General features: G+C 44.4%; 1 protein-coding gene across 1 annotated transcript; it reads right to left on the reverse strand.

The window, feature by feature from the left end:
- Positions 1 to 17,638: 17,638 nt before the first annotated feature.
- tbcc (tubulin folding cofactor C) lies at positions 17,639 to 18,952 on the reverse strand. The gene has a single exon (XM_039738403.1). It carries the CDS (start codon positions 18,843 to 18,845, stop codon positions 17,868 to 17,870), a length of 978 nt encoding a protein of 325 aa, XP_039594337.1. The 5' UTR covers positions 18,846 to 18,952; the 3' UTR covers positions 17,639 to 17,867.
- Positions 18,953 to 26,597: the final 7,645 nt, after the last annotated feature.

Here is a 26,597-nt window from a genome sequence, read left to right on the forward strand (position 1 = left end):
ATCCAACCCACTATATCCTAATACAGGGTCACGGGGGGTCTGCTGGAGCCAATCCCAGCCAACACAGGGCGCAAGGCAGGAAACCAACCCCGGGCAGGGCGCCAGCCCACCACAGTAAGCCCATTCAACCCTCAGCAATTCACCTTATTTATCAGGCGGACACAATGGTTCACAATTTATCTCAAACTATCTTATCACTACTTGGACTACCTGTCTAAGGCAAGTAATCGACACCATTAATATTTGCATTGCACCATCTATTGGAATGCATGTAGTAATAAAACGGTTTTGTCTTTTTAGAGTTCTCTATTACTCTACTTTGCCCTTTTGTGTTATTAATATGTAGCCTTTGTCAGAATGCCTCAAATCTCCCAGACTTACCACTTTATCGGGTACTGCACCGTATAACATCTCCCCACCTTCCCTTCTACATGTTGTGGTGTATGGCCGGCCGTTCATCCCGGCCAATACCCCCAAGCCGCCAGGTGGAGCCCTCCCTGCAGTATGGAGGTTCCCCGAAGACCAGCAGGGCATCATGGACATTGGAGTTTTTATACACAGCCCTGCTGGATACCGTGGGGGCCACTAGGAGACGCTGCAGGGAGGAACGACGGTTATTTGCTTTACACCCCGGAAGTACGTCCGAGTCACATGGACAGGGGGAATGACGTGCTGCCGGGGTGAAGAAAAGGACTTTGTATCTGACCCGGAAGTGATAAAGCATCTCATGGTCTGGGGATTGGGAACACTTCCGGGTCAGGGAGAATAAAAGGATTGTGGGAGCTCCCACACGGCGAGCTGAGCTGGGTGGAAGGAGGGCAACACGTCTGGGAGTGGTGGAGAGTTTATTGATTGTGTATTGTGATTGATTAATGAGTGTTGTGGAGAGGAGGGTGCTTTGTGCACTGTGCAGAATTAATAAAGTCTACTTTTGGACTTTTATCTGGAGTCTGGAGTCTTGCACAGGGGTTCAAGGGAGCGATAGCGCCCCCTATCTGTCACAATGTATAACCTCAGGCAATTATGTGTTGTTAAGAACAAGTTACACTTTAAATAATGTATTATTGATAATATTCATAAATAACAACAATATGCAAAGTACATTTGAATATTTGCAACTATACAGCCTGATAAATGCTGATGTGTAGTTTCAGGCGGCACATGGACTTGTCACCAGTTAAGTCCTCATTTGTGGTTGGCTTTCTTCAGAACAGGCCGCATGCCAGTCTCAATATGGCTGCCGAGCTGTGCTCTTCGAAGCGGGAAAAAACGCACGTGGAAGAATATGCATACGGTAAAGTGCGCACGCGGAAAAAAGCACACTGCGGCGACCTAACTATTCCGAATATAAAATATACTCCACCTATACTGCTAGACATTTTTTGTTATAATAAAACAATGACCGGTTTGCTCTTGTACAATGTCTCCGTTCTTCGGTTTCATTAAGGAAAGACACTTTGCTGATCGATTCTCACGGCACCTCCAAGTATCTATTCTATTTGTTGTGTGAAAACGCAGATATTCAAATCCCTTGTAACCGAGAATTTTCTTGCCTTTCTGACTGGTTGAAAACTTCATCTCGCTTATTCAAAAAACAAAAAAAAAATGGCGACTTGCTCGAAAGTTAGGGAAGATTATAGAAAACTCTAACTGTGTGGCCTATTTATAGGACGACCTTTACTTACTTGCCGTAATCAAAACTATAAAACCCTAATTTGCCTACCTGTGGAATAAGAAGGTAGAATATAAATTCTGAAAACTATTGTAAAGAATAACATTTTCCTAGACATGGTAATTTAGCCACAACAATGACCGTAATAAAAGGATTAATGACTATTTTATTTTAAGGACCATCCAACAGCCCACTACCCCAATTAGCACAAATTAAAAAACATACAAGTGAACAATTATACAATTTTGTTTATAGCGATGTATAATATCAATTTTTTTTCTTCTTTGCATATATGCCTTTGCAGTATGCTCATTTATCCACGTGCGGTTTTTCCCGTGTGCACTTTTTTCTGTGTGGATATTTCCTGTGCGCTTCTTTCCGCTCTACATTGTGTTGTGTCGTCCTTTTCAGTTCATGCTGTGTGAGATGGGCTTTCATCAGTTTCGTAAGAGAGAGAGTGAGGTAAAGCAAGCAAATTTACAGATTTACTGTCCAACCCCTACAGCCAATAGGACGTCATGGTACTTAAAGGCTTCTGATACAAGACAGTTCCAAACTGTGGACTTGAACCAGGACACAGACAGACGGACATCTTAATTTCACCACACACTGTTTATTTACACTAACATTTACAGGTTAGTCGCGTGCACCTCAAACCCCAGTGCCTCCAGCACCGTTTCCCCAAACGTCCAGGCCACACAGTCACAATGCCTCTCTCCTGGCCGCCTCCACTCCTCTTTCCAGCTCCGTCTCTCTTCCGCTCTCGACTGAAGGGAGGCAGCCCCTTAAATAGGAACCCGGGTGGGCTCCAGCTGCTTCCCGGCACTCCTCCGCAGACACGCCCCAGTGTGGCGGAAGTCCTGGCTGCGCACCCGGAAGCTGTCTGGGTGTCTCCTGTCGTCTTCCCCCCAGCACTTCCTGGTGTGGCAGAAGTGCTGGGCTCCAGGGATATTCAGGCACCGGGGCGCCGCCTGGCGGTGGCCACGGGTCCCTACAGGGCTGGGCTTCCAAGCCCTTTACCCGAGGCCCCCAACGTAACAAGGGCGGACGCCCCCTCGTGGTCTGGAGGAGGCACAAGTCCTCCTGGGTGTCCCGGCCGGATGCCACAACAGCCATACTTCAGACCATTGGGGGCACCAAATACCCTCACACACTGCCCTCCAAACCATATGTTAAGGTAAAGCTTGGCAGTTAGGCAGCCTGGCTTTGTGTGGGTGTTGACAGAGAAATGTTAGCCAAACTTCGAGTCACTTCCCCTAACCCTGTCGTAAAATTACAAAGAGACTCTGTCCTAAAGAGGAGAAGGGGTTCTTAAACCATCAAACCATTGCTGTTATTATCAATAATGTAACACTAACATTACATTGCTTTGTCTAAGTTACAAATAAAGACATACAAAATATTTATCAACTTGTTTGCAAAATGTAGGGATCTGCACTGGCAATCGGAATCCCGTAAATGCCAAAGGGTCTCTGCTCTGTTGGGCCCTTGAGTAAGACCCTTAACCTGCAATTGCTCCGTTCTGGGTATGACGTTAATTTGCATCCATCCATCCATGTAGGCCCTCCAACCTGCAGGGAAAAACCTGGGGGTTGTGGCAGAATTGGCACTCCAGCCACCATGAAAAACCTCCACTCCATCTGAACTAGTGGGGTGCTGAGGTGTCGCATGGCTGAACTCGGGTCCTAATCTGGGATCCTGAGTTGGTTTGTTGTGTTGTCGGTGTGGCAATGCGCTGTATCAATGTCTGCTCCTAACCTCTCTGTAGGCAAAATTTCACATCACAACAAAAACGCATTGCATTCTTCATTCCAGCAGATGGCACATCACAAACGTTACCGGTGCAGCTATCCCTGCCATACCAAACAGCATGTAACAGAGTCATAGCCCCGGGTGGACACACACTTGGGTGGGTTGAGGTTTATGCCGACACTTTGTAACCCGATTACAAAACTGAAGCAATCAACAGCTCAGTTTAACAAACGTCTCTGGACTCGGGCTTTCTGTAGAGCTGGGGTTGGTACCAGCTCGTTAAAAAGGGAGTCTCAGTTCTTTGCTCTGCTTATCTCCCACCAGCCCAGACCTCCTGTACCTTCACGTGAGTGGGCCGAAGCATCAAGATGTACAGACACTGTGTCGAGCATGGCCGCAGTTTAATTCTCCGGGCAGGGGGCGCACATTTCCATGTGTATTATGGGAGGAGATCCAAGCCATAACAATTATTTATCCGTATGGAGGGTGGGATTACGCACCAGACATACTGCAGCAAAGCTCGGTTTGTGAGAAGACATATTTTGATTAAAGTGGTATGAGTGATGATCAAATGAGCTAGATGTCCTTCCTCAGCTGTACAAAGCACTGGCGAGGGCTCGTCGAGAATTCTGTGTGGTACTGGCTGTGCATTAGAAAGGAAAAAGTCAGACTACAAGTAACCAGCCTGATTTCAGGCCAACGTGGTACGAGGTACAGTACACCGGAATGTTCAAGTAAATTAGAGAAAAAAAAAACCAATCTAAATCCGTTAAGTAGTTCGCTCACTCGCTGGCTAAGTAGAGGTAGGGTACTCCACAGGGCTGGCATATGAGTGAGGAGGGCACCGCCCGGCTTCCCACTCCTGACGCTTCCCACTTCCCATTGGCCCGCTTCTGTCTCGGATTTAGGTTGGCGCGAATATATCGCTTCTGCCATTATCGTGACTATTCATAGTGGCTCTAAAATCCGTACTGACCCCAACTCTCTCTTCTGTTTCTTTTTCCGGTTTCTTTGTGGTGGCGGCCTGCGCCACCACCACCTACTCAAAGCTTCATGATGCTCAAACATTGATGGACTGACAGCCAGAAGTCTACGTGACCATCATCATCAGGTCCTTCCATGAAAACCCTAAATACAAAGAGGACTGTTTGACTTATGTTAGGTAGATTGCCCAGAGGGGACTGGGTGGTCTCGTGGTCTGGAACCCCTACAGATTTTATTTTTTTCTCCAGCCTTTGGAGTTTTTTGTTTTTCTGTCCACCCTGGCCATCGGACCTTACTCTTATTCTATGTTAATTAATGTTGACTTATGTTTATTTTTTATTGTGTCTTCTATTTTTCTATTCATTTTGTAAAGCACTTTGAGCTACATTGTTTTGTATGAATATGTGCTATGTAAATAAATGTTGATTGATTGATTGATTGATTGATGAGAGAAGTCAGAATGTTCAAGAAAATTCTAGAAAAAAAGAGCTGGCCGTCCCATTAGTGTTGTCAGAATAAACTTCTACTCTGCAATCCTATAATGGAAAAACCCAAGACACATACCCTCACCTAAAGGGTTATTAGGACCACCATACTAATACGGTGTTTGACCCCTTTCGCCTTCAGAACTGCCTTAATTCTACATGCATTGATTCAACAAGGTGCTGAAAGCATTCTTTAGAAATGTTGGCCCATATTGATAGGATAGCATCTTGCAGTTGATGGAGATTTGTGGGATGCACATCCAGGGCACGAAGCTCCCGTTCCACCACATCCCAAAGATGCTCTATTGGGTTTAGATCTGGTGACTGTGGGGGCCATTTTAGTACAGTGAACTCATTGTCATGTTCAAGAAACCAATTTGAAATGATTCGAGCTTTGTGACATGGTGCATTATCCTGCTGGAAGTAGCCATCAGAGGATGGGTACATGGTGGTCATGAAGGGATGGACATGGTCAGAAACAATGCTCAAGTAGCCCATGGCATTTAAACGATGCCCAATTTGCACTAAGGTGCCTAAAGTGTGCCAAGAAAACATCCGCCACACCATTACACCACCACCACCAGCCTGCACAGTGGTAACAAGGCATGATGGATCCATGTTCTCATTCTGTTTACGCCAAATTCTGACTCTACCATTTGAATGTCTCAACAGAAATCGAGACTCATCAGACCAGGCAACATTTTTCCAGTCTTCAACTGTCCAATTTTGTGAGCTCGTGCAAATTGTAGCCTCTTTTTCCTATTTGTAGTGGAGATGAGTGGTACCCGGTGGGGTCTTCTGCTGTTGTAGCCCATCCGCCTCAAGGTTGTGCGTGTTGTGGCTTCACAAATGCTTTGCTGCATACCTCGGTTGTAACGAGTGGTTATTTCAGTCAAAGTTGCTCTTCTATCAGCTTGAATCAGTCGGCCCATTCTCCTCTGACCTCTAGCATCAACAAGGCATTTTCGCCCACAGGACTGCCGCATACTGGATGTTTTTCCCTTTTCACACCATTCTTTGTAAACCCAGAAATGGTTGTGCGTGAAAATCCCAGTAACTGAGCAGATTGTGAAATACTCAGACCGGCCCGTCTGGCACCAACAACCATGCCACGCTCAAAATTGCTTAAATCACCTTTCTTTGCCATTCTGACATTCAGTTTGGAGTTCAGGAGATTGTCTTGACCAGGACCACACCCCTAAATGCATTGAAGCAACTGCCATGTGATTGGTTGATTAGATAATTGCATGAATGAGAAATTGAACAGGTGTTCCTAATAATCCTTTAGGTGAGTGTATAGGTAGACACTGCATGACCAGCAGCATCGTACGTCAACGTCGCCGCCATATTGCGAGTGGCACTGCTGTGGAGTGAAGTAATTTGAATAATGTGCTGCTCGGGATTGTGCGCTCCAAACCAGATCCCGGGGATTACATTTCATAGGTAAGGCTGTGCAATTGTTTTGGTTATATTTGGCCATTAGAAAATCTTAGCTTTGCTAGCTCAGCCTGGCGTAGCTAAAGTTATGCAGTCATGTGCCATGTTACCATGGTAACTGCATTGTCTTTATAATATCCTCAGACTGACAGCTGTGATTGATCGACTTTGTGGGGACAGACAGACAGACAAGCTTGTAAATCTATCACTTTGTACAATTTATGAAGCCAAACTGTTACTAGCAGTAATTCAACTGAAAAAGAGTAAAGATCTGTAAAAGTGTTGCCTGTGTGTTTTAGGGGGCTGGAATAACAACCACCCTTCAGCTGGTCAGTTCCAGGCCATTTTCCGTCGTCTCATGGTTTCGTGTGGTGCCTCTCCAAGCACATCTGGAAATGTGGCAGCACAGGACGAGACCATCTCCCTGTCTGCTGTTGAGACGTCCTCTACACCACCACTACCACCACCAGCAGAAGAAGAAGAAGAAGAAGAGGAGCTTCCATCCCCTTTCGCAAAATATCCCTGCAATTGTGTGTGAGCATAGCTACTTACCAACCCGCCTCGTTTACATCTCCGGGTTTGTCGTGCGACAGATTTTGAGAAAGCTGCCCTGTGACGTGTGCCGTGCTAGTTTGGTAACAGATGCTCTACTGGCATCATATGATCAAAGCTGCCACTCGCTCACATTAAAAAACAAAGGAGGTTTGATGAGGGTCCAGTCAAAGTGGTCCAGTAGCTGAGCGTGTTATCGGACAGTCGACATTAAGGCAAGCTGTCAGTGTACCTTTGATCAGTCAGTTTGTTCAGGCTGAGATTGGTTCAGATGAAGGAGCACATCGAGGAAACACAGTTTGAAATTGACAACCATCATTTGATGCTCATGTCTTTAGTTGTGTCTGTCTTCCACAAACTAAGGCTGCACCGTATTGCCAGTCTGAATACTCTCACATTACAGAGTGGCAACACACAGAAAAAGCTATGGAAGACATTTCTGTTTCAAGGATTTTAGATCCTATCCTGTATATATTTAACTAACCACATTGGGTTTGTGTGTGAGAGAGAGAGAGAGACTGAGGGAGGAATGAGTGAAATGTTTTCAGAAATTATTAAGTCAATTTGTATACAATAAAACTGTTTCTTTTTGTCATTGAGGGGATCATTTCACTGTTAAAAGAAAGACCAGACTGCCAGTTGCAAGTCTTACTGTTTTGACTTTCAGACATTGGTCAAGTTCTCATCTCAATAATTGCCATTATTAGTGTATAAATGGATATAAATAATTGCACTTAAAGAATTCGCCAAAATCTGTTGTATGTAAACGATACTGTTTTAAACGTTATTTTCATCAGAAATCCCGGTTTCCACGTCTACCTGTATCAGTTTAAATGGCACTTTTGCCACTCGCAATATGGCGGACGCGCTGACGTATCGTGTCGACTGGGCAACACAGCGAATGCGCCGTCTATCTGTATATGTCTACGGGAAAAACAGCCTCGGAAAAGTACATCCTCATCTAAAACAGTGCTTCCCAAACTCGGTCCCGGGGACTCCCTGTGGCTGCAGGTTTTTGTTCCCACCAACTTACATTTTTCATTGGACTCAGTCTAGTTAAGTGAGTCGTTACTTCCCAGTTGCTGTGTTTGGAGTCAGTATAGAAATTACAAGTTTGGAAGATTTTTATTAAAATGTAATAAGCTGTTATATGGGGAGTTTGTAGTTATTTTAGTCGTTACCAGTATTTTAAACCTAATTTTCATTCTGCTTTTCCAGGTGTTTTGGTTATTTCATTGATTATTCACTAATTTAGCGGGACTGACACTTGAAGTCGTTGCAGCGTTCATCATCCTGGGTGTCTGTCTGCTATTAGGGTTAAATGAAGGGACAGGAAACGTAAAACATCAAAAGAGTGTTAAAACATTTATAGCTTTAGAAAAAAATAGAAATATTTCTAAATGTCTTATAAGTGTAAAAAAAAAAACACATACTGTTGTGTTTTTCTGAATGCAGAATAAGAGAAGAGTAAAAAAGAGCAGCTGATTCAATGAGATCAGTTATTATCGATTATTCTCACCGATTGTGAATCTGGTGGGAACAAAAACCTGCAGCCACAGGGGCTCCCCGGGACCGAGTTTGGGGAGCACTGCTAGTCTAAAACAACAGACGCTCGGCACCACAGCCATATTCACTTGGAGCATACGGGGACGTTCAAAAAGTTTCCGCACTTTTCTGTTTTTGTTAGTAACGGTGAAGGCGGGAGAAGCAGTAATCGGGCATTAAAAAGTTGGTAGGACGCTGGGAAAAACTGCATCGCAAACAAAGGTGTCCGTGTAGAAAAGTGATGTCGTTTGTTTTTGAAATCCCTAATAAATAAGTTAAAAATAAAGTGCGGAAACTTTTTGAACGTCCCTCGTACATTTCGCTGTTTCACCATAGAGAGTTTCTGAATTGTCCCTGGTGGGTGTGTGTGCCCTGCCCGGGGTTTGTTTCCTGCCTTGCGCCCTGTGTTGGCTGGGATTGGCTCCAGCAGACCCCCGTGACCCTTTAGTTAGAATATAGCGGGTTGGATAATGAATGGATAGATCATGCAGAGTTTAAAATGGAGGATGGCGCTTTGCTTTAGGTGAACAATATCTTTTAGATTTGCCAAAGCTAACCACATCCATTCAGCTAGTGGACCCAGTTAACCCAGTACCTGATCTTGGGGTCAGGAGCGTGGAGGCTTTCCCAGCAGCATCTGACACAAGGCAGGAACTTCTCGGGACAGGTAGCGTCAGTCCATAGCCGACCATCAAATGCAACTTTAGTTCTGCATATTGTAGCGTGTGTCATTTTGGTTTGAGACGCTATTAACAGCACGGCTGACATTTCCCAGAGTAAAAGAAAAATCTGCCGTCAAATGTTACATCCAAACGCAAGGCAGCCGCTGCAGAGGATGCGGCAGGTCGGCGATTTGATTGCGTTATGAAGTATCAGCGATGGCAGAGCTGCTCCCCTGGCTAAGGCTCAATTTGAAATCCAGCCTCCCGTGGGGGCAACACGCAGCAGCGGTTTAGAGCCCCCTGGTTATCTTCATTCCAACCAGCACCACATTTCAGTGATGGAGTTGCCCTCCCGTTCAGCAAGTTTAAGATGCGTTAGAATTGCTTAAATATAGAAATGTGTTGTAACGGCCGACCCCTTACCCAGACCGAGACTACTCCTTGGCTCACCGGGGGCATCTTGCACGAATAACAAGCCGAACTCCTAAGTTGTACTTTTTTTCCCCCCCACACGACGAAAATAGGGCGGCACGGTGGCGCAGTGGTAGCGCTGCTGCCTCGCAGTTAGGAGACCCGGGTTTGCTTCCTGGGTCCCTCCCTGTGTGGAGTTTGCATGTTCTCCCCATGTCTGCGTGGGTTTCCTCCCACAATCCAAAGACATGCAGGTTAGGTGGATTGGCGATTCTAAATTGACCCTGGTGTGTGCTTGGTGTGTGGGTGTGTTTGTGTGTGTCCTGTGGGGGGTTGGCACCCTGCCCAGGATTGGTTCCCGCCTTGTGCCCTGTGTTGGCAGGGATTGGCTCCAGCAGACCCCTGTGACCCTGTGTTTGGATTCAGCGGGTTAGAAAATGGATGGATGGATGGACGACGAAAATAACCACAAACAGTAGACAGGAATATAAAATCAAGCACGGATATAATATTGTAAATGAAAAAGATAACAAATATTCAATAACGTAGATATGTGCGCGCAAAACACCGCAATCCCAAAGACACCTGTGACGAATTACTATATAAAAACACGAATATACAAATATTTACATCGAACCATCCCTTTGCCCCTAAACAATAAATAAAAACACGTAACACAAATACAAAGATTATTTAAATACAGCAATTGAAAAGTCAGTCATTTTCCAACTCGCTATATCCTAAAACAGGGTCACGGGGGTCTGCTGGAGCCAATCCCAGCCAGCACAGGGCACAAGGCAGGAAACAAACCCCGGGCGGGGCACCAGCCCATCGCAGGGCACACACACACACACACACCAAGCACACACTAGGGACAATTTAGGATCGCCAATTAACCTACCCTGTGGGAGGAAACCCACGCGGACACGGGAAGAACATGCAAACACCACGTAGGGAGAACCCGGGAAGCGAACCCAGCGCTACCCACTGCGTCACCATGTCGCCCCAGCAATTGAAAAGTGGTGATAAATTGGGGTTGCCAGATTAGAAAATTAGGAATACGGGACACTCTTAAAATCTCTCTCTAAATTACTATATATATATATATATATATATATATATATATATATAAATTTATACATGTCCCCTACACACCCAGACCAATATATTATATAAAAGTAGAGACACAAGTTAAAAACATAAAGGCAAGGATTTTAATAGGTTACGAGGAAAACAAAAGTAAAATCATTCGGAAATGGTTTACTGAAAGTGCAATTCCATACACCACAGTTTGCTTCAAAACAGCTTCTGCCTTGTTTGACAAATGCCCATTCGCTGGAATATTCATCACGAAATTCACACTTACATTTTGGGATGGATGGATTAGTTTTTAAATTAGAAAAAAGTGAGCCGTGGCGAGTAGTAACCACACACTTTGTCGACAGTCACGGCAATGCTGATACAGAAGTGCAGAGCAGCGCGGCTGGAGAGCCAAACGGTGACAGTGTCGCCGTCCTCAGCCAACCAGAGCAACTCAACAAGCTGCAAACTGGCAGCAAACACGAGTTTCCTCGTTACATTTGGGTTATTTTCATGAAGAGAATCTGAGAAATGAAAGTATAATTACTTCTAAAGTTACCACAAGTACCGTAAGAAGGTAGTAAAAATATATTTTATTACGAAATTTGGAAATGATCTAAATACTGGACATTTGGGAGTCCCTGAAAGGTCAGTACGGGCCAGGGGACATGTCCCGAATGTAAGGGACATTTGGCAACCTTATGATAAATGAGTCCAAAATAAAGTTAAGTGTTATTGTGCTCCTTCCCGAAAACAAAACGACCTCACCGTGAAAGTCCTGGAAATGCCTGGGCTGAATTCGAACCCCGGGGTTATCGGCTGTGGCTGTCGCGATGATGAACCCGATGTTGGAAAAATAAAAGCAAGCAGTGGACTAAAGCAATGATCGGCAGTGATGAGTTGATAAATGAAGGGTCAAATTGTCTTGTCTTCTCTTTTTTCTTTCTCTCCCCTTTGCCTTTCGCTCCTCTTTTTTAAATACGCAATGTCCCGGATGTATCAGGTGCGTTTGACAGGCGATTTCCGTCGCGGGGCTCTGGTCTCTCGCCATCATCCTTCCCCTTTTCTTTTACGGGGACAACATTCACTGACGCACATATAACGGGACGATGAAACGAAACGCACTCAGAACAAACATTGAACATACTTTTATTATGTAGGTCAAGTAGGTTACTCCAAGTGAAGGTGGGACTTGAACCAGTCACTCTATGCCCCCCCAAAGGTCCAACACCCTCACTCCATCAGCCCAAATTCACAATATGCATATGTGGTGCGCTGTACCTAAAACCTAATAATGCAGGCACCAAATCGCCATTCGTTATCATTAATAAAAGTACAAACCACAGGTAATCTTGAGCGACACGGAGGTTAGGCCAGAGGGCTCGCAGGGTCTGATTCTTAGCGTGCTTGGCATCTCTTGTTTGTGAGGGACCCTGGCGATGGCCTTGCACCCCTGCTGTCGGGTTAGGCACAGACCCCTGGACCCCAAACAAATTATAAAATGGATGGACGACTAGCTTGTGGAAAACAAACGTAATGCTAAATGTGCTGACAAGATCTTTAAAATCACACTTTAAAGTAATGAATGTTTAATCCAGGGGTGGGCAGATTCAGGCCTGGGGGGCCAACACAATTGCTTAAAAGAAGCTCTTATTGCTCAAGTAACACTTCTGCTTCATTTTAGTTCTCTCGCTCGTTGAGATTTTGAACCCTTATTGCTTATTTTAGTCTTAAACAGCCGTATTCTCGGGTTTTAATGGCTCCTTATTAGCAAGAAGGTGCAAATGACAAAAGAAACCAGCATTTCTCCATTTAGCTTGTTTCCATTTACAGCTGTGCGTGTTTATCATGCACTATTGGGTTTAATTAGGAAAGTGAAGAGAAAAAAGTGAAGCACTGAGAATAACTCGTCTGTTTTAGACGTCAGATCATTTGGATGATATCCTTAGGAAGGGGAAGAAAATTGAGGATATGAGAATGACTTGACATGGCAGAGTTGTGCACTAACAAGCCATGAAATTAAATTATTGGCAAGGATTGGCTTTTTGGACCAAAAACCTGCAGCCCCCCAGGACTGACGTTGCCCACCCGTGACTTAATCGCTTGTATTTTCAGCTCAAATAACTCCTTACTTTAAACTTCAAGCCTAATGAAATGCCAGTGCCAGGCTGCAGAGATGTAGAAGCGGCTTTATGCCAAGTGCACCAGTCTGCTGCACCACATGCCATCTCAGGATGGGAAACGCACTTGGTACATGAAACCTGAAATCCCTTGGCATAAAGACACCAGTGTGATTAGCTTAATGTTTAAATTTTAAGAAGAACATCAACGACTCTAAGGGCAGGTGCCAACCACCTGCAACACCAACAAGAGAGAATTCCTGCTGTCAGGGTGGCATAGTGGACCACACAGCTGCCTTACACATCCAGCACTCCTGATTCGATCCCTGCGCCAGGTTGACACGAGTTTGCATGCGCACCCTCCATGTCTGCCGATTTTCCTCCCACGTCTCCAGAGATGTTAATCAGAAATTCCTAACTGGTGTCCTGCATTGCCCTCGGTGCTGCTGGGAGGAACTCGGACTTTGACGACGAGGGTTTGAGAAGTTCGTGTAACAGGCTGAGGTGTTTAGTGGCTCAGCCTCCCAACTCCAGCCCAGTCACTACACACTTTGAATTTGACCCATGGTGAGGTCTGGCTCTCCATTCCTGGTTCCTGCCTTGCACTCCCTGTTGCTGGGACATCCAGCAGCCCCCCAGGACACTAAATTAGTTAAACGGACTTCCTACATGACGGCTGATAAAAGACAAATGCACAGCCTTGTGTGTCAACTTGCTTTCACAAACTAAACAGTTTGACGAGAGCCAAACCCCAGCCCTTTGCTGGTGGTATGGAGTTCTGCCTCCTGCTGCCATCGCCAATGCCAATGACACGAAGACGCTGTAAATTCTCCGATCAGTGGCAGTTTAAGGATGAAGCTTGAAGGGCTGTGGAAGATGAAAAACTTGACATGCAGGAAAGTTCAAGTCCAGTAGCGACTGGTGGGCTGCAAATAACTGACTGGATGAACACAATTTGAGAAGAACGCGTTTGGGGTTCCAGGTGGCTTGGCGAGCCTTTGGCGCCCCAAACCCTGCTGACAAGTTTCAACACCATCCTTCTACACTTGATGAAGATCATTTTCATTGCTGCCTAGCAGGAGGACTACATCAAAACACAAAGGTGGGCCCGTCCCCCCCGGTCACCGATACCATATGCCTGTCACTTCTGGGAGCCAAATTAGACACCTGTGTGGCACATTAAAGAGATAAAGATGAAAGGGTTTCAGGTCTTCCCCTCCCTTGACGATGATGTTAACCCTGAACATGCCGTTGTGTTGGGATTTCTAACAGCCTGCTATGACGACGCAGCCAAATAAAAAACCTGGAAAGGCCCAACAATAACTGCATTGACAGTTTTATTGGTTTGACGACCCCCCGAACAGACCCCAAAGTACCCGCATCTGACACGGATAACTGCAGACAATTACCTCAAAGTCCTCCAAACATGAGGGTCCGACTGTGCCGCACGTCTCAGTTGTTCTTTAAATCAAATCTGCTGCAGCCTTACCTGGCACACTGCCGAGAACAAACGGTCAAGCGGGGGTGACAAAAACCTGGGATGTGTAGCGCCGAGTTGTCAAAGAGGTCCGGTTCTGATCGCGGTTTGCACTCGGCCATTTTGTCAAATCTTCTACGATACATGGGAGTCATTACACAGGTTAGGTCACTTACTCCTTTATGTCTTGTCCTTAACTCTTTTGTCAAAATTCAGGAGTAGAGGACGGTAATCGGCTGTAAACTGCAACAAAACTCACCCTTACGTCTCAGTTCGGCGCCCTTTGCTAGAAGGGAAGTTACACAGCCTTGTTGATTTAATGTCGATTTCCTACACACGCAGGAGTAGAGAAGGGCAAACCACCTCTAAAATGGCATCGACATCTGCCAAGAGACCAAAGCGAATGTGCAAAGCAAAATACTCTGTGGACGTTTTACGTAATTTCGTTACATAAGGCTCCGACTTGTCAGACTCTGAGTTTGATGCAAGTGACCCGGAGATCGAAAACAAAAGCGAAGTGCCAGGGTCACCCGACAGTTCCTGATGCGCCTGCAGAAGCATTTGCCTGGTAGGACCACCACTTATTGACGACAAGAGGTACAAACCACACTATGACCGCCACGAAGACAGCTGGCCCACCGTGCATTCCTGCTGGCCATCGAGGTGCCCCCCAATGCAGCCAGTGCCGCCAGAGATGCCGAACATGCGCCAACAGCAGCCACGGCCGTTTTATGTTGATTTACGTGTGAAACCATCGCTTTGTGTGCTTTTCAGAAAACGGAGATTTTTGGAAATAAAATATTCAGCCCTCAAAGAGTCAAGTGCTGTTCATCTGCACACAAACACAGTTGTACTCTCATTAGAGGGGCTGCTTTAACTCTTTTAGGGCGGATGTCGACTTTTGTCGACAGGAGGGGTTGAGGGGGAATGTCGACTAAAGTCGACATCCAGGGATAGAGGGCGATAATCAGCTGTTAATGGCGACAAATCTCACTGTCACGTCACAGGCATTCCCTCTGTGCTTGGAGGAATGTTAGACTCGTTGACTCGGCCACTAATCCTAGCGTGTGCGCGAGTTGCGAAATGTAAACAATGGCAAGATGGCATCGACATGTGACAAGGGAGCGAAGCGAGTGAAGAAAAGAAAACACTCGGCAGACAATGTTTGGCGCATTATCGCGGAGTCGGACTCTGATTTTTCAGAATCGGATTTTATTGACAGTGATCAGGAGATCGAGCAAGAGAGTGAGAAGCTGGCATCCGCTGATCAAACACCAGCCGATGCCGCACCAGCGGATCTGCTGCCAGTTGAGCGCCTTCGCGCAGCTGATGCATCTATGGCAGCGTGGGATAAATACACAGACATTGATCCGTTGAGAGCCGATCTGGCTGCTGGACTTCACAAGACGGCATGGCTTGCTGTTGGACACGACAGATCACCAGCTGCTGTACTTCAGGCTGCTCTCTCCTGATGCTGCTTTTCAGCTACCGTCAGACAAGACAAACAGGTAGGCAGAGAAATTTTTTGAATCGCGGGCTGCATTTGCATCGCATTCTCGTTTTTCAAAGTGTAAACCCACAACAAGAGACGAGATGAAGCGTGCTGTGGTATTACAAATAGAGATGGGACAGAACTGGTGATATAACTTCAGGGAGCATTGGTCCAAACGTGCTTTGTCCCCTGGTGGCTTTGAACAGGTTATGCAGCATGGTGACAGGTACAATGTGCTGCTGCAAAGTTTGATTCACTTCTGTAATAAACAGAAGCAAATCCCATGGGGTGAGCCAGGCTGTAATGCCATGCATAAAGTTCATAAATTTTCAGAAGATGAAGAGGTGACAATACGGTTTTCATGCGGGCAGAAAACTTGGTGGCAGTGGAATGGCACGATGGCAAAAGGGTGACTTGTCTCTCTACAGTACACACTAACAATATATGTGAGAAAGTGCAGCAACAGACAATTGAAAAGTAGGCACCACAGCAACACGTATTGTAAGCAGTGCAATGTGGCAATGACTGAAATCGGCTGCTTTGAGCGACATCAGACTGTGCTGTGTAAAATGTATGTGAAGTCATAGAGTATGCAGGCTCATACAACATGCAAGAAAAGTAAATACTTTTTGTTGATTTGATATGTTAAACAATTGCTTTGTGTTCTTTTTTAAAAAATGTTAGTTTTTGGAAAAATATTCAGCCCTGGGAGATAAAAAAAAAAAAAAGCCCTAAAAGAGTTAAGTAACACAGTCTGAGTTATCAAAAGACCACCAAGCCAGCAGTGCAGAGAAGCCACCTGACCTTTCAAACGCACTGCTGAAGTTTAGTCTCCGCCGTGCCACGTACGGCCCTTTAAGTTTATTACCAACTGCACGGTCACCAGCTTGCGACTAGTCTTTGTTCCAACTATGGAAAATAAAAATCTATGCGTTAGCATAAAAGTAATTAACAGCTTCTGAAGCATTCGATTTAGCATAATTTAGACATGTCAAGCAAATAGTTAAAATACAGTCATATTGCATTTCTAGTTAAGCTTGAAGCAAAATAACCAAATATTGGGAAACTTGGAAGGATCGAATAGAAAGAGAACGACATACAGAAACTACCCGGAGACAATAGAAGCGGGAATAAGGACACCGGTTGTCGGAAGGCCAGAAAGCAAGGAATGATACCAATGACGAAATACAGAGAAATGGTCATGGTGGGCACGCGAGAAGCCAGCTGGAATAGAGAGTCGGCAGAGACAGCAAAGGCATTGTTACGACGAGGTCAAGATAATGTAATATATGGATAAAGAAATCTAGAAAAATATATAAGAATTAACCTTAGTGCAGAAATGAATGCAAGTCAGGCATGCCAAGCCAATGGTTAGATAAAAGGTACATGCCATATTTCTTTTTAATTAAAGCTTAGCTTTGGCCATTAATATGAATTAGCTTAAAAGGCCAAGGAAGGGGAAATGATAGACAGATACTTTATTAATCCCAAGGGGAAATTCATAAGATAGAGAAAGCCCAAGAATGGAAGAGGGAACATCTGCCCACCTAAAAAATAAGCGAAGCAGAATAGACAGTAAAAAGACCAGTGACCAGCTGCAGGAGAAAGTTAGGAGGTACTAATGGTCTGCCAGGTGCAGGAGGGAGTCAGAAAGGCACAGCGAATGAGCGGTCTTTGCGCGAAGTCACAATGATAAGAAATGATTATATAAACTGTGACGGGGCGCAGTCCGATTTGGCCGAATTGAGTCGAGTCCGTGGGATTGTTTTATTGCAATAAAGCTATAAACTCGGTTTGCCTTTCCTCCGAATCCCAATAGCCTTCATTTCAGGTGAAAACCTTTAGGTGCGTCCTTTGCTCCGAGAATTCGCCTCGACACAACACACCTCAAACTTGAGGGCTCTGCCATTTAAACATTTCAAAATACTCGACTCATCAAACAGACCTTCACAAACGTGCAGGGAAAACGGAATATATATTTTTTTTTTATTCCGTAAGCTGAATAACGAACCCGATTGAAACAATCTTAAAGATAAAGGCACACTGCTGAGCAAACAATATACACATAGTGAGCTTTGCTTTAAAACCAACCATTTTGACTAGAAGTACAAACACAATGGCTGCGGCTGTTTATTACTGACAGAGGGGTGGGAGCCGCCCGACCGTTAACTAGCTGCATGAATCCCACCACTCGCCTCTCACGCCTCCCATTCGCTTCGGCGCTCTTCCTCCGGTATGACACTCCAGTTCGGCGAGTGCTCATCCCTGGCTAGCCAGTTAAAGTCGTCCACTTGGCTCCAGTTGTTTTTGGACTTGTCTAAGCCGGCCGTCTCAAAGTGCTCCTCGATTGCCGGGTAGCTCCAGGTGAAGGGTGCGAAGCGCATTCTCCGGCAGTCCTCGATGATGGCCCGGCTGGTGACGTGCAGGTAGAAGCTGCACTCCTCGGTGTTATGCGTGCGCAGCTGCTGGCAAGGGAATACAAAGACGCAGTGGGAGCAGTCATCGATGAACACGGAGCTACTGACGGGTCCGCAGAGGACCAGCGAGTCCCTCACCTGCCTGATGTGCAGGGTGCTAGGGGCGCCGAATAGCTTGACTGTGCAGCCCGTCAGGCGCGCCAGCTGCACGTCCTGGCCGTTGATCTCCGATGCCGTCTTCACCAACTGCCGACAGTCCTCGTCTGAAAAGCCACACCGCGGCTCCACGGCCGACTCCGGTACAACCGCGGGGGCTTCTTCGGCGACTGGTACGATATTACATTCGGGAACAACTGCGGCAGCTTCCGCAAGTGCGGCCTTACGGGAGCGGAAAGTAAACTTCTTTTTAGGAAGAAGCTGCTCCCGTCTGTCCGTGAGGGATGCCTGGAGCCTCTGTAACGCTGCCTGTGCCTGCCTAACATCGTAAGAAGGCAAGAAACTGAGGCTGTCGTTGACAAACACCTGCAGTTTGGAGATCCGGCTGGAGGCGTCTTCCAATTGCTCCAGGCCACAGGTAGCTAGCAGCTCATCCAGAGAAGTCTTTTCCTTGTTGAAGGTTTCAGTAAAGTAATCGGCCTTCTCCTCTGACACCACCTGGCGCTCGCGCGTTTCCCTCCGCTTCTCCTGGGCTTCTTGTCGTTCCCGGTCTCGTCGCTTCAGCCTCTCCGGGAATCCTTCTTTATCATCTACGCACGCCATAGCGACGAGACGCGGCTTCTACGCCGAGATATTTTCCTATTACACGCGAGGGGATTGCAACCATGTGTTATGCTATTGGCTCGGGCTCTTCAACAAGATATTTTGCTATTGGACGCGCCCTTCCGGTTTACCCACCCACTCACTTACGTCATACCGTCGGGTTGCACAGTTGTTAAAGCTGCAGTACCTCTGCTGTCACGTCGAGCCAGTGGTGCCAAAACGTTTCAATGCTATGATTAATGTTCGCATATTTATGTTTCTACATGCGAAATTGATCATTTTTGAACCACATAAAAAACTGTGGGTGTACAAATTGAACTCAGAAAATATGCAAAACTCAGGGCAAATTACCTTTATAAATCTCGATAACCTTGTAAATGTGGCCCTGTTTAGCTTAGACCACGGGTGGGCAGATTCAGTCCTGGAGGGCCACAGTGGTTGCAGGTTTTTGTTTCAACCCAGCTGCTTAATTAAAAACCAATCCTTGTCAATTATTTGATTTCATGGCTTGTTAGAGCTTTAACTCTGCCATATAAAGTCATTCTCATATCCTCAATTTTGTTTCCTTTATAAGGATATCCTTCTATATAAATGCGGTCGGGATTGTCCTTCCGTCCCGTGAGTGCTACGCAGGCGCGGAGTTTCACACACGCCCGTCCATTTTGCAATGCACGATGGGATTTGTAGTTTCGTTTTTCCAGGTAAAAGATGATTTTCGACTCCAGACTGTGCGATTATGGAGGAATATTTCGGACAAAATGAAATAAATAAATAAATGCGTAAATAAATAAAAGTACTGTGAAATGTGAGCATAAATAAATAAATGTGTCATGAAATGAGAGCCTTAATAAATAAATATGTCATGAAATGAGAGCATAAATAAATAAATGTGTCACGAAATATGTTTTTCGTTGCTTATTTATTTATTTCATTTTGTCCGTAACATTCCTGCAAACCGTCATGAAATACGGCGTGAAATAAAACTGTCACTTTCACTCGTCAAAGTTGAGAGGGTGGGCTCTAACACGCCCTCTAGTTACTGATTGGTGAATCGATAGCACAAGAATTAATTAGAAAAATGCTTACTACTGCCGATGAAATGGATTCTGCCGAAGATATTACATGTTTCAGAGAGAGAATTGAAGATTTATCGGAAGAAATTACAATGTTGGCGGCCCTTTTAGAACAGAGTATTTGACCCTTGTTTTACGAGTATAAAGTCAGTTGCATATTCGCAGCTACTTTTTCAAACAACTGTACAGCTCTGATCAGTGGTAAAGTTGTTCAGTTCAAAACATTAGTTGGAGCTGCTTTGGGCATTCCATGTCAAAGTACCTAAACTAATACAGCCGTTGTAGCACGTATATCAAACTGGCTCATTCGCCCTGTGATCGTCTTCTCCGATACACCATATAGATCTGCAATCTGTTGTACTTTTAAACCGCATAACAGAAGGTGTTCTATTGACTCAGCTGGAATGTCAAAGGATGGACGTCCAGAGCAGGGAACTGTGTCACCTGAACTGGAGTGTAGTCGAGTCCGTTCCACCAGTTCTTCGATAATTTCAAAAATAGTTTAATTTATATCGGAGTCTAAAAGGGCCGCCAACATTGTAATTTCTTCCGATAAATCTTCAATTCTCTCTCTGAAATATGTAATATCTTCGGCAGAATCCATTTCATCGGCAGTAGTAAGCATTTTTCTAATTAATTCTTGTGCTATCGATTCACCAATCAGTAACTAGAGGGCGTGTTAGAGCCCACCCTCTCAACTTTGACGAGTGAAAGTGACAGTTTTATTTCAAGCCGTATTTCATGACAGTTTGCAGGAACGTTACGGACAAAATGAAATAAATAAATAAGCAACGAAAAACATATTTCGTGACACATTTATTTATTTATGCTCTCATTTCATGACATATTTATTTATTAAGGCTGTCATTTCATGACACATTTATTTATTTATGCTCACATTTCACAGTACTTTTATTTATTTACGCATTTATTTATTTATTTCATTTTGTCCGAAATATTCCTCCATATGCGATATCTTCTTCTTCTTTCTTACTAAATAAAAGCGGTCGGGATTGTCCTTCCGTCCCGTGAGTGGAAAGCGTAGCGCTATTCCGCTTATCACAGACTTACTACTTGCAGCTTGCGGTACGAAGCGACATGATGTGAGCAGAGTTCTGGTGCTCCCATCGTTCCCTTGCTTTTGTGCGCGATGCGCTGGAAAAATAGACAAAATTATGTCTCTGGAAATAATGTTGATGGAGTACAAATGCCTCACTGCGTAGTAAATATCAGGGGGGTTCAAAAGGGCGACCTCAATATAGAAAAAAAGTTTAAATTTCATCACAAAAATAACAAACTACGAGTATTAAAGTATTACCGCTCAAATGCAATATAACCAAATTAATGAGTTTGTATAAAATATCAAATTGATCTACATATTGAATTGCCTTAAGAAGTGGTCAACTTAAAAGTCGGTCGCCTTAAAAGGCGGGTCAGCCTAGTCATCCAAATGATTTGAAGTCTAAAACAGACGAGTTATTCTCAGTCCTTCACTTTTTTCTCTTCACTTTCCTTCCAAGTATTTAATTAAACCCAATAGTGCATGATAAACACACACGGGTGTAAATGGAAACAAGCTAAATGGAGAAATTGCTGGTTTCTTTTGTCATTTGCATCTTATTGTTAAAAAGGAGCCATTAAAAACAGAGCATGCAGCTGTTTAAGACTAAAATAAGCAATAAGGGTTCAAAATCTTAACGAGCGACACCACTAAAGTGAAGCAGAGGTGTTACTTGAGCAATAAGTGCTTCTTATTAAGCAATTGTGTTGGAACAAAAACCTGCAGCCACTGCGGCCCTCCAGGATGGAATCTGCCCACCCCTGGCTTAGACACTCGACTGGCAATCCAGAGGTTGGGGTATCCCATAAAGTATCAAGTGCTGGGAGGTAAGGAAATACAATCAACGATCAAGGTTTTTGGGGGATTGGAGACCCCTGGTGAAGCAATGGGCGCCACGGTGTCACTAAGCAATGTAACACAGTCGATGAGCTTTGTGCCCAGATAACACCTGCACTGCAAATGTGCCATACAGCTCAAACTGCTGCGCTACTTCCAGGACCGCCAACAGGAAAGATGGCCTGAGTGTAAGCAGCAGGTGTTGCATCCAATTCTGTCCCCTCCTGGCAAAAATGTCAATCAAACCTTGAAATCAGTGACGATTCCCGATCGGAGCCTGCACAGAAATCAATACTAGACCTCACTCTCCGCTGCGGACCATCGCAAGGTCCAAATTCTATTCTCTTAAAAAAGTTATTTGTCTTTACAAACCAGGGCTGTTTTAATAGGCCCCCGGGCAAAGTAGGGCACTGGGGCCCCTGTTCTGATAGCAAAACAGAAAATGCATAGGCATCAGAAAAAATGTGGGCCCCTATGCTCGTGGGGCACCCAGGCAACTGCCCAGAGTGCCCATGCGTTAAGACGGCCCTGTTACAAACGGCAGCAAGGAACCCACAAGAATGTGCACTTCTGCGACTCATTAACAGGTGGCAATTGTGTGCGCAATGCTCGATTCTTTTCATATCCCAGAACAGAGGCACTAACTAATCAATGACCCACAGATGACCACACGCTCTTAAGACACTAGTTGCACCGCGATAAAGTTGGACAACACATCTCACTCAATTCTGGTGAATTGCGATGCAGCCATTCTCTTTGTTGCACCCCCTGAAATGCCATCTTGCACCCCCTGGGGTAGTGGGCAGATCGGGGTTTTTCCTATAATTTACTTGAACATTCCAGTTGATTTTGTGACTTCTCTCATCACGCTAAGTATCATAGTTCACTAGCAGAAGTGATTTATTTGCACTAATCCGAGACAGAGGCTGCGGGCCAAGGGGAGGGGGAAGCGTGATGTCAGGATTAGACAGGACCCTCCTCACTGTCCTGTTTCACTTCTACGTGGGCGGAGCTGTGGAGGACGGCTAGTCTAACATAAAATAAAATGCTATTTACTGCCCGTGTGTGTGTGTGTGCATGTGTCTGCTGCCTCTGAACAATGTGATTGGTCGGTTTGACTTTGGTGACTCAGTGGTAGGGATGATGACAAAATACATTAGGGGTATAAAGTTCAATTCCTGATTGTGACAATATTTTTATTGTCAAGAGATTTTTTCAAGTACCGCCCTCCTCTCGACCATTTATGGTTAACGACCCACGCCCCTCTCACCTTTCATTTATGTGAATGCTTTTGTCAGATGCAGTTCCTGCGCTCTCAGCTCTTATAAATTTTTATGTTTTCCTCACTTTAAGTTCCCAAATAAAGAAGACTTATTATGTCCAAATCTTATTGAAGAATTTTATCCCCAAGGGTTATCAACAGAAGAAATGAGTACACAGGCAATCCTAGCACCGAGAAACGATGAAGTCAAACGTATTAACACGAAAAGTGTCGATCAGTTAGACGGTAAATTGGGTAAATGCGAATCAATAGACTGTGCTGAAACAGTTGGCGGTGCTGGTGTGGAAGAAGAAAACATCAACTTACAATATCATAAAGAATATCTACAACCGTTAACACCATCTGGTCTTCCACCGCACAAATTACTGTTGAAAGAAGGATGTATCGTAATGTTAATGCATAATTTAAGTCCGAGTCATAGGCTATGTAATAGGACAAGATTAGTTGCATTCAGAATTGGTCGAACGATTCTGACATGTATAATTTTAACAGGCGACAAGAAAGGTAATGTAGTACATCTTCAGGAGTTAACATTAGACACCAAAGGAGATCTTGATATGCCATTTGTATTAAAATGTTTACAGTTTCCCGTTAGAATAGCTTTTGCTATGACAATTAACAAATCACAGGGACAAACATTCGAAAAAGTCTATTTATTAGAGAGAAAGAAACGATATTCACTCACGGGCAGTTATACGTTGTGTTGTCACAATGTAAGTCCAAACACGGAATCAAAATGCGATAGTGACGAAAAGTTTATTTCAAATAATGTTTTTACTGAAGTTTTTCAGTAAAAGTGTAAGTTTAAAAAGTACTTGTGTGTTAATTTCAAAGATAAACTGAACGAAAACATATAACGCAACGAATACCTTTAACGCAACATGAAACATATTTTTTTTTCAATTTATTATGTTTTACTATGGTTAATTACTCGCTGTAATGTAAAATAGTTCTATTATGCATATGTAATAATTCCCATGAAAATGACAATCTGTTTAAATTGTACATCCGCATCCCCATACGCAAGTGGCAGAGCCGTGAATTGGCTAGTACATAGCGCCCGCCCAGGGGTTGGCGAGCAAAGCTAGCAGAGGGCAGAGCCTCCTAGTAAGGACATAAAAAAAAGAGTTCAAATGGAGCATTTCAATAAGAATAAAGTGGATAACGTACTCAACAATGTTGGCTTGCCTAATAATTACAAGGCACAGCCCAAATTGCCTTTAAACATGATGTTGTTACAGTGGGTAATGGGGGGTCCATCTACCATTGGCAGTACTGAAAAAGTGGATGGCAGGTGAGCAAGGTGCCTCGAAATGACAGCCTCTGAGAAGCAGCCTTTGCAGGAACGCAACTGAGAGAGCAAGCACTGGGCAAGACAGATCGAGACACACGAGGATCATCAGGAAAGGCATACAAGGAACATGGGCGGTACACGTAAGGTAAGAGCTGCAGGCAGTGTGGTGTAGTGGTTAATGCTTTGGGCCTCAACCCCTGAGGCTGTGGGTTCAAATCCCACCACTGACACTGTGTGACCCTGAGCAAGTTGCTTGGCCTGTCTGAGCTCCCATTGGAAAACCAAAAGAAATGTAACCCATTTGGATCCATACACGGTGTAAAGTTGCCTTGGATAAAGACGTCGGCTGTAAATGTAAAGCTATCAAATATTGTTAAATTCTACAAAAGGTAACGTAACTAGTATATATACAGTACATTATTTCTGACTAAACAGGCTAAAGTAGGGGTGTTGAAAACCGGGCCTGGTGGGCCGCAGATTTTCATTCTCACCCTTTTCCTAATCAGTGACCAGTTTTCACTCCTAATTCACCCAAGATCGGAGCCTCCAAAACTACGGTTTACTGAACGTAGTTTACATTTGTTAAGTGGAATTGACCCTACAGTTCTGGTACCAAATTAAAAGGTCTAAACATTTTATTTCAAGCATTTCTTTCTTTTTCATTTTTTTAGAATTTTACAACCATTTCCAGTCTGCTGTAATTTTAAGACTATGGTACAAAACCATTCTGCTGTCGATGGCAACTATTTCAAATATAAGTGGCTGGCAAAAGAAATGCTTACACTACTTGTCTGAAAATCACATTTATTGAAATTATCGAGTCTTTTGAGCAATGGATGAAATCATCACGTTGCCAGCAAGAAGACCCGAAAAGTCCACTATTCATGTTCAGTCTCCTGATATTTACAGACCTTTGCGCCATGAGAAAATCTCTCAAGTGAACACTTTATAAATCTGGACCATGGTGCCCAACCAAGTATGGGAAAAGCTGGCAATGATCTGACATCCCCAGAACTTCAAAGTGACAAACAGATCAGAATCAGAAGATCTTCAACATCTCAGGGACTTCTATGGTGTAAGAAGCATAGACAGGATGTACGCTTTGAAAGTTTTAAAACTTAATTGAGTTCGAAAGGTGACTCTCTTATCTTACAACACACTCACGTGTAAGTGTAACGTGACACCACCGTTTGGCTAAAGAATGTCAATCGTTGATATGCCATGAAGAAAAAAAAAACGTGGAATAAAGAATCACAGTGATTCTGATGAAAGACCATGGCGGCACGCCAAAGGACCATAAGACCTAACATCGAGAAGATGGATCAAACGCAAGTGATGGTTTGTCAGCAGAGGGAAAAAATAGAGATGGGCGATTCCAAATTCAGTTTATAGACAATTAAAGCAAAAAGGATCGTGGAGTGTTATGACGAGATATCCATTCAACTGGACTGCACTTTTATCTCATGCGAGTTAGTTGAAGAAGCAGAGCTCTGACCCGAAAGCGGATGTCCCAGAGGCAGGTGGTAGATTGTCCACAGTTTATGTTCATCCTCCAGGGGTGATTTTCAGACAGAGCCACGCTGAAAAACGGTCAGAGTGTGAGAGAATAGTAGGAGGAGGAATTTGAGGAGTAGAGTAAGACACAAGATGGCATGGATGAAGATTAGAAAGGGAAGAAACATGGAACAATGAAAGCAGAGAGCACAATCGTGGAAAGTTTGAGAAGATGGATGTGTTGTCCTTTTTTTTTTTCCTAGTGAGAAGAATCTGGTCAATAGACTGCAACAGAATTCATGAATTGTTTGTCAATTACATATCACCATGGAGGGGCAGCACACGTTTTCATGACATCCTAAGCTTAAAAGAAGTGGTGAGGTGGTCCTCTGCTGTTATGCACCTAAATTCTGGAATATCTGACCGATAGAAATTTGCCAGGCTAATACGGGGAGGCACTTTAAAAAACCTGATAAAAACTCATTATTGTAACATGGCTTTCTCATAGCTTCATTTTAGTTTAATCCTCATACTCTGTATATACATTTAATTTTCATTATCATTCCTGGTGGCTCCGTAATCTGTACTAACCCCTACTTTCTCTACTTTCTTTTTCCGGTTTTCTGTGGTGGCTGCCACCACCATCTGATCAAAGCACCGTGATGTCCCTACACTGATGGATTAAAGGCCAGAAGTCCACATGACCGTCATC

This window comes from Polypterus senegalus, chromosome 16, assembly GCF_016835505.1.
Source record: "Polypterus senegalus isolate Bchr_013 chromosome 16, ASM1683550v1, whole genome shotgun sequence".
NCBI lineage: Eukaryota > Metazoa > Chordata > Cladistia > Polypteriformes > Polypteridae > Polypterus > Polypterus senegalus.

Excerpts from the sequence above, each read along its gene's own strand:
- tbcc (XM_039738403.1), bottom strand. The coding sequence starts at position 18,845 with ATGGCGTGCGTAGATGATAAAGAAGGATTCCCGGAGAGGCTGAAGCGA.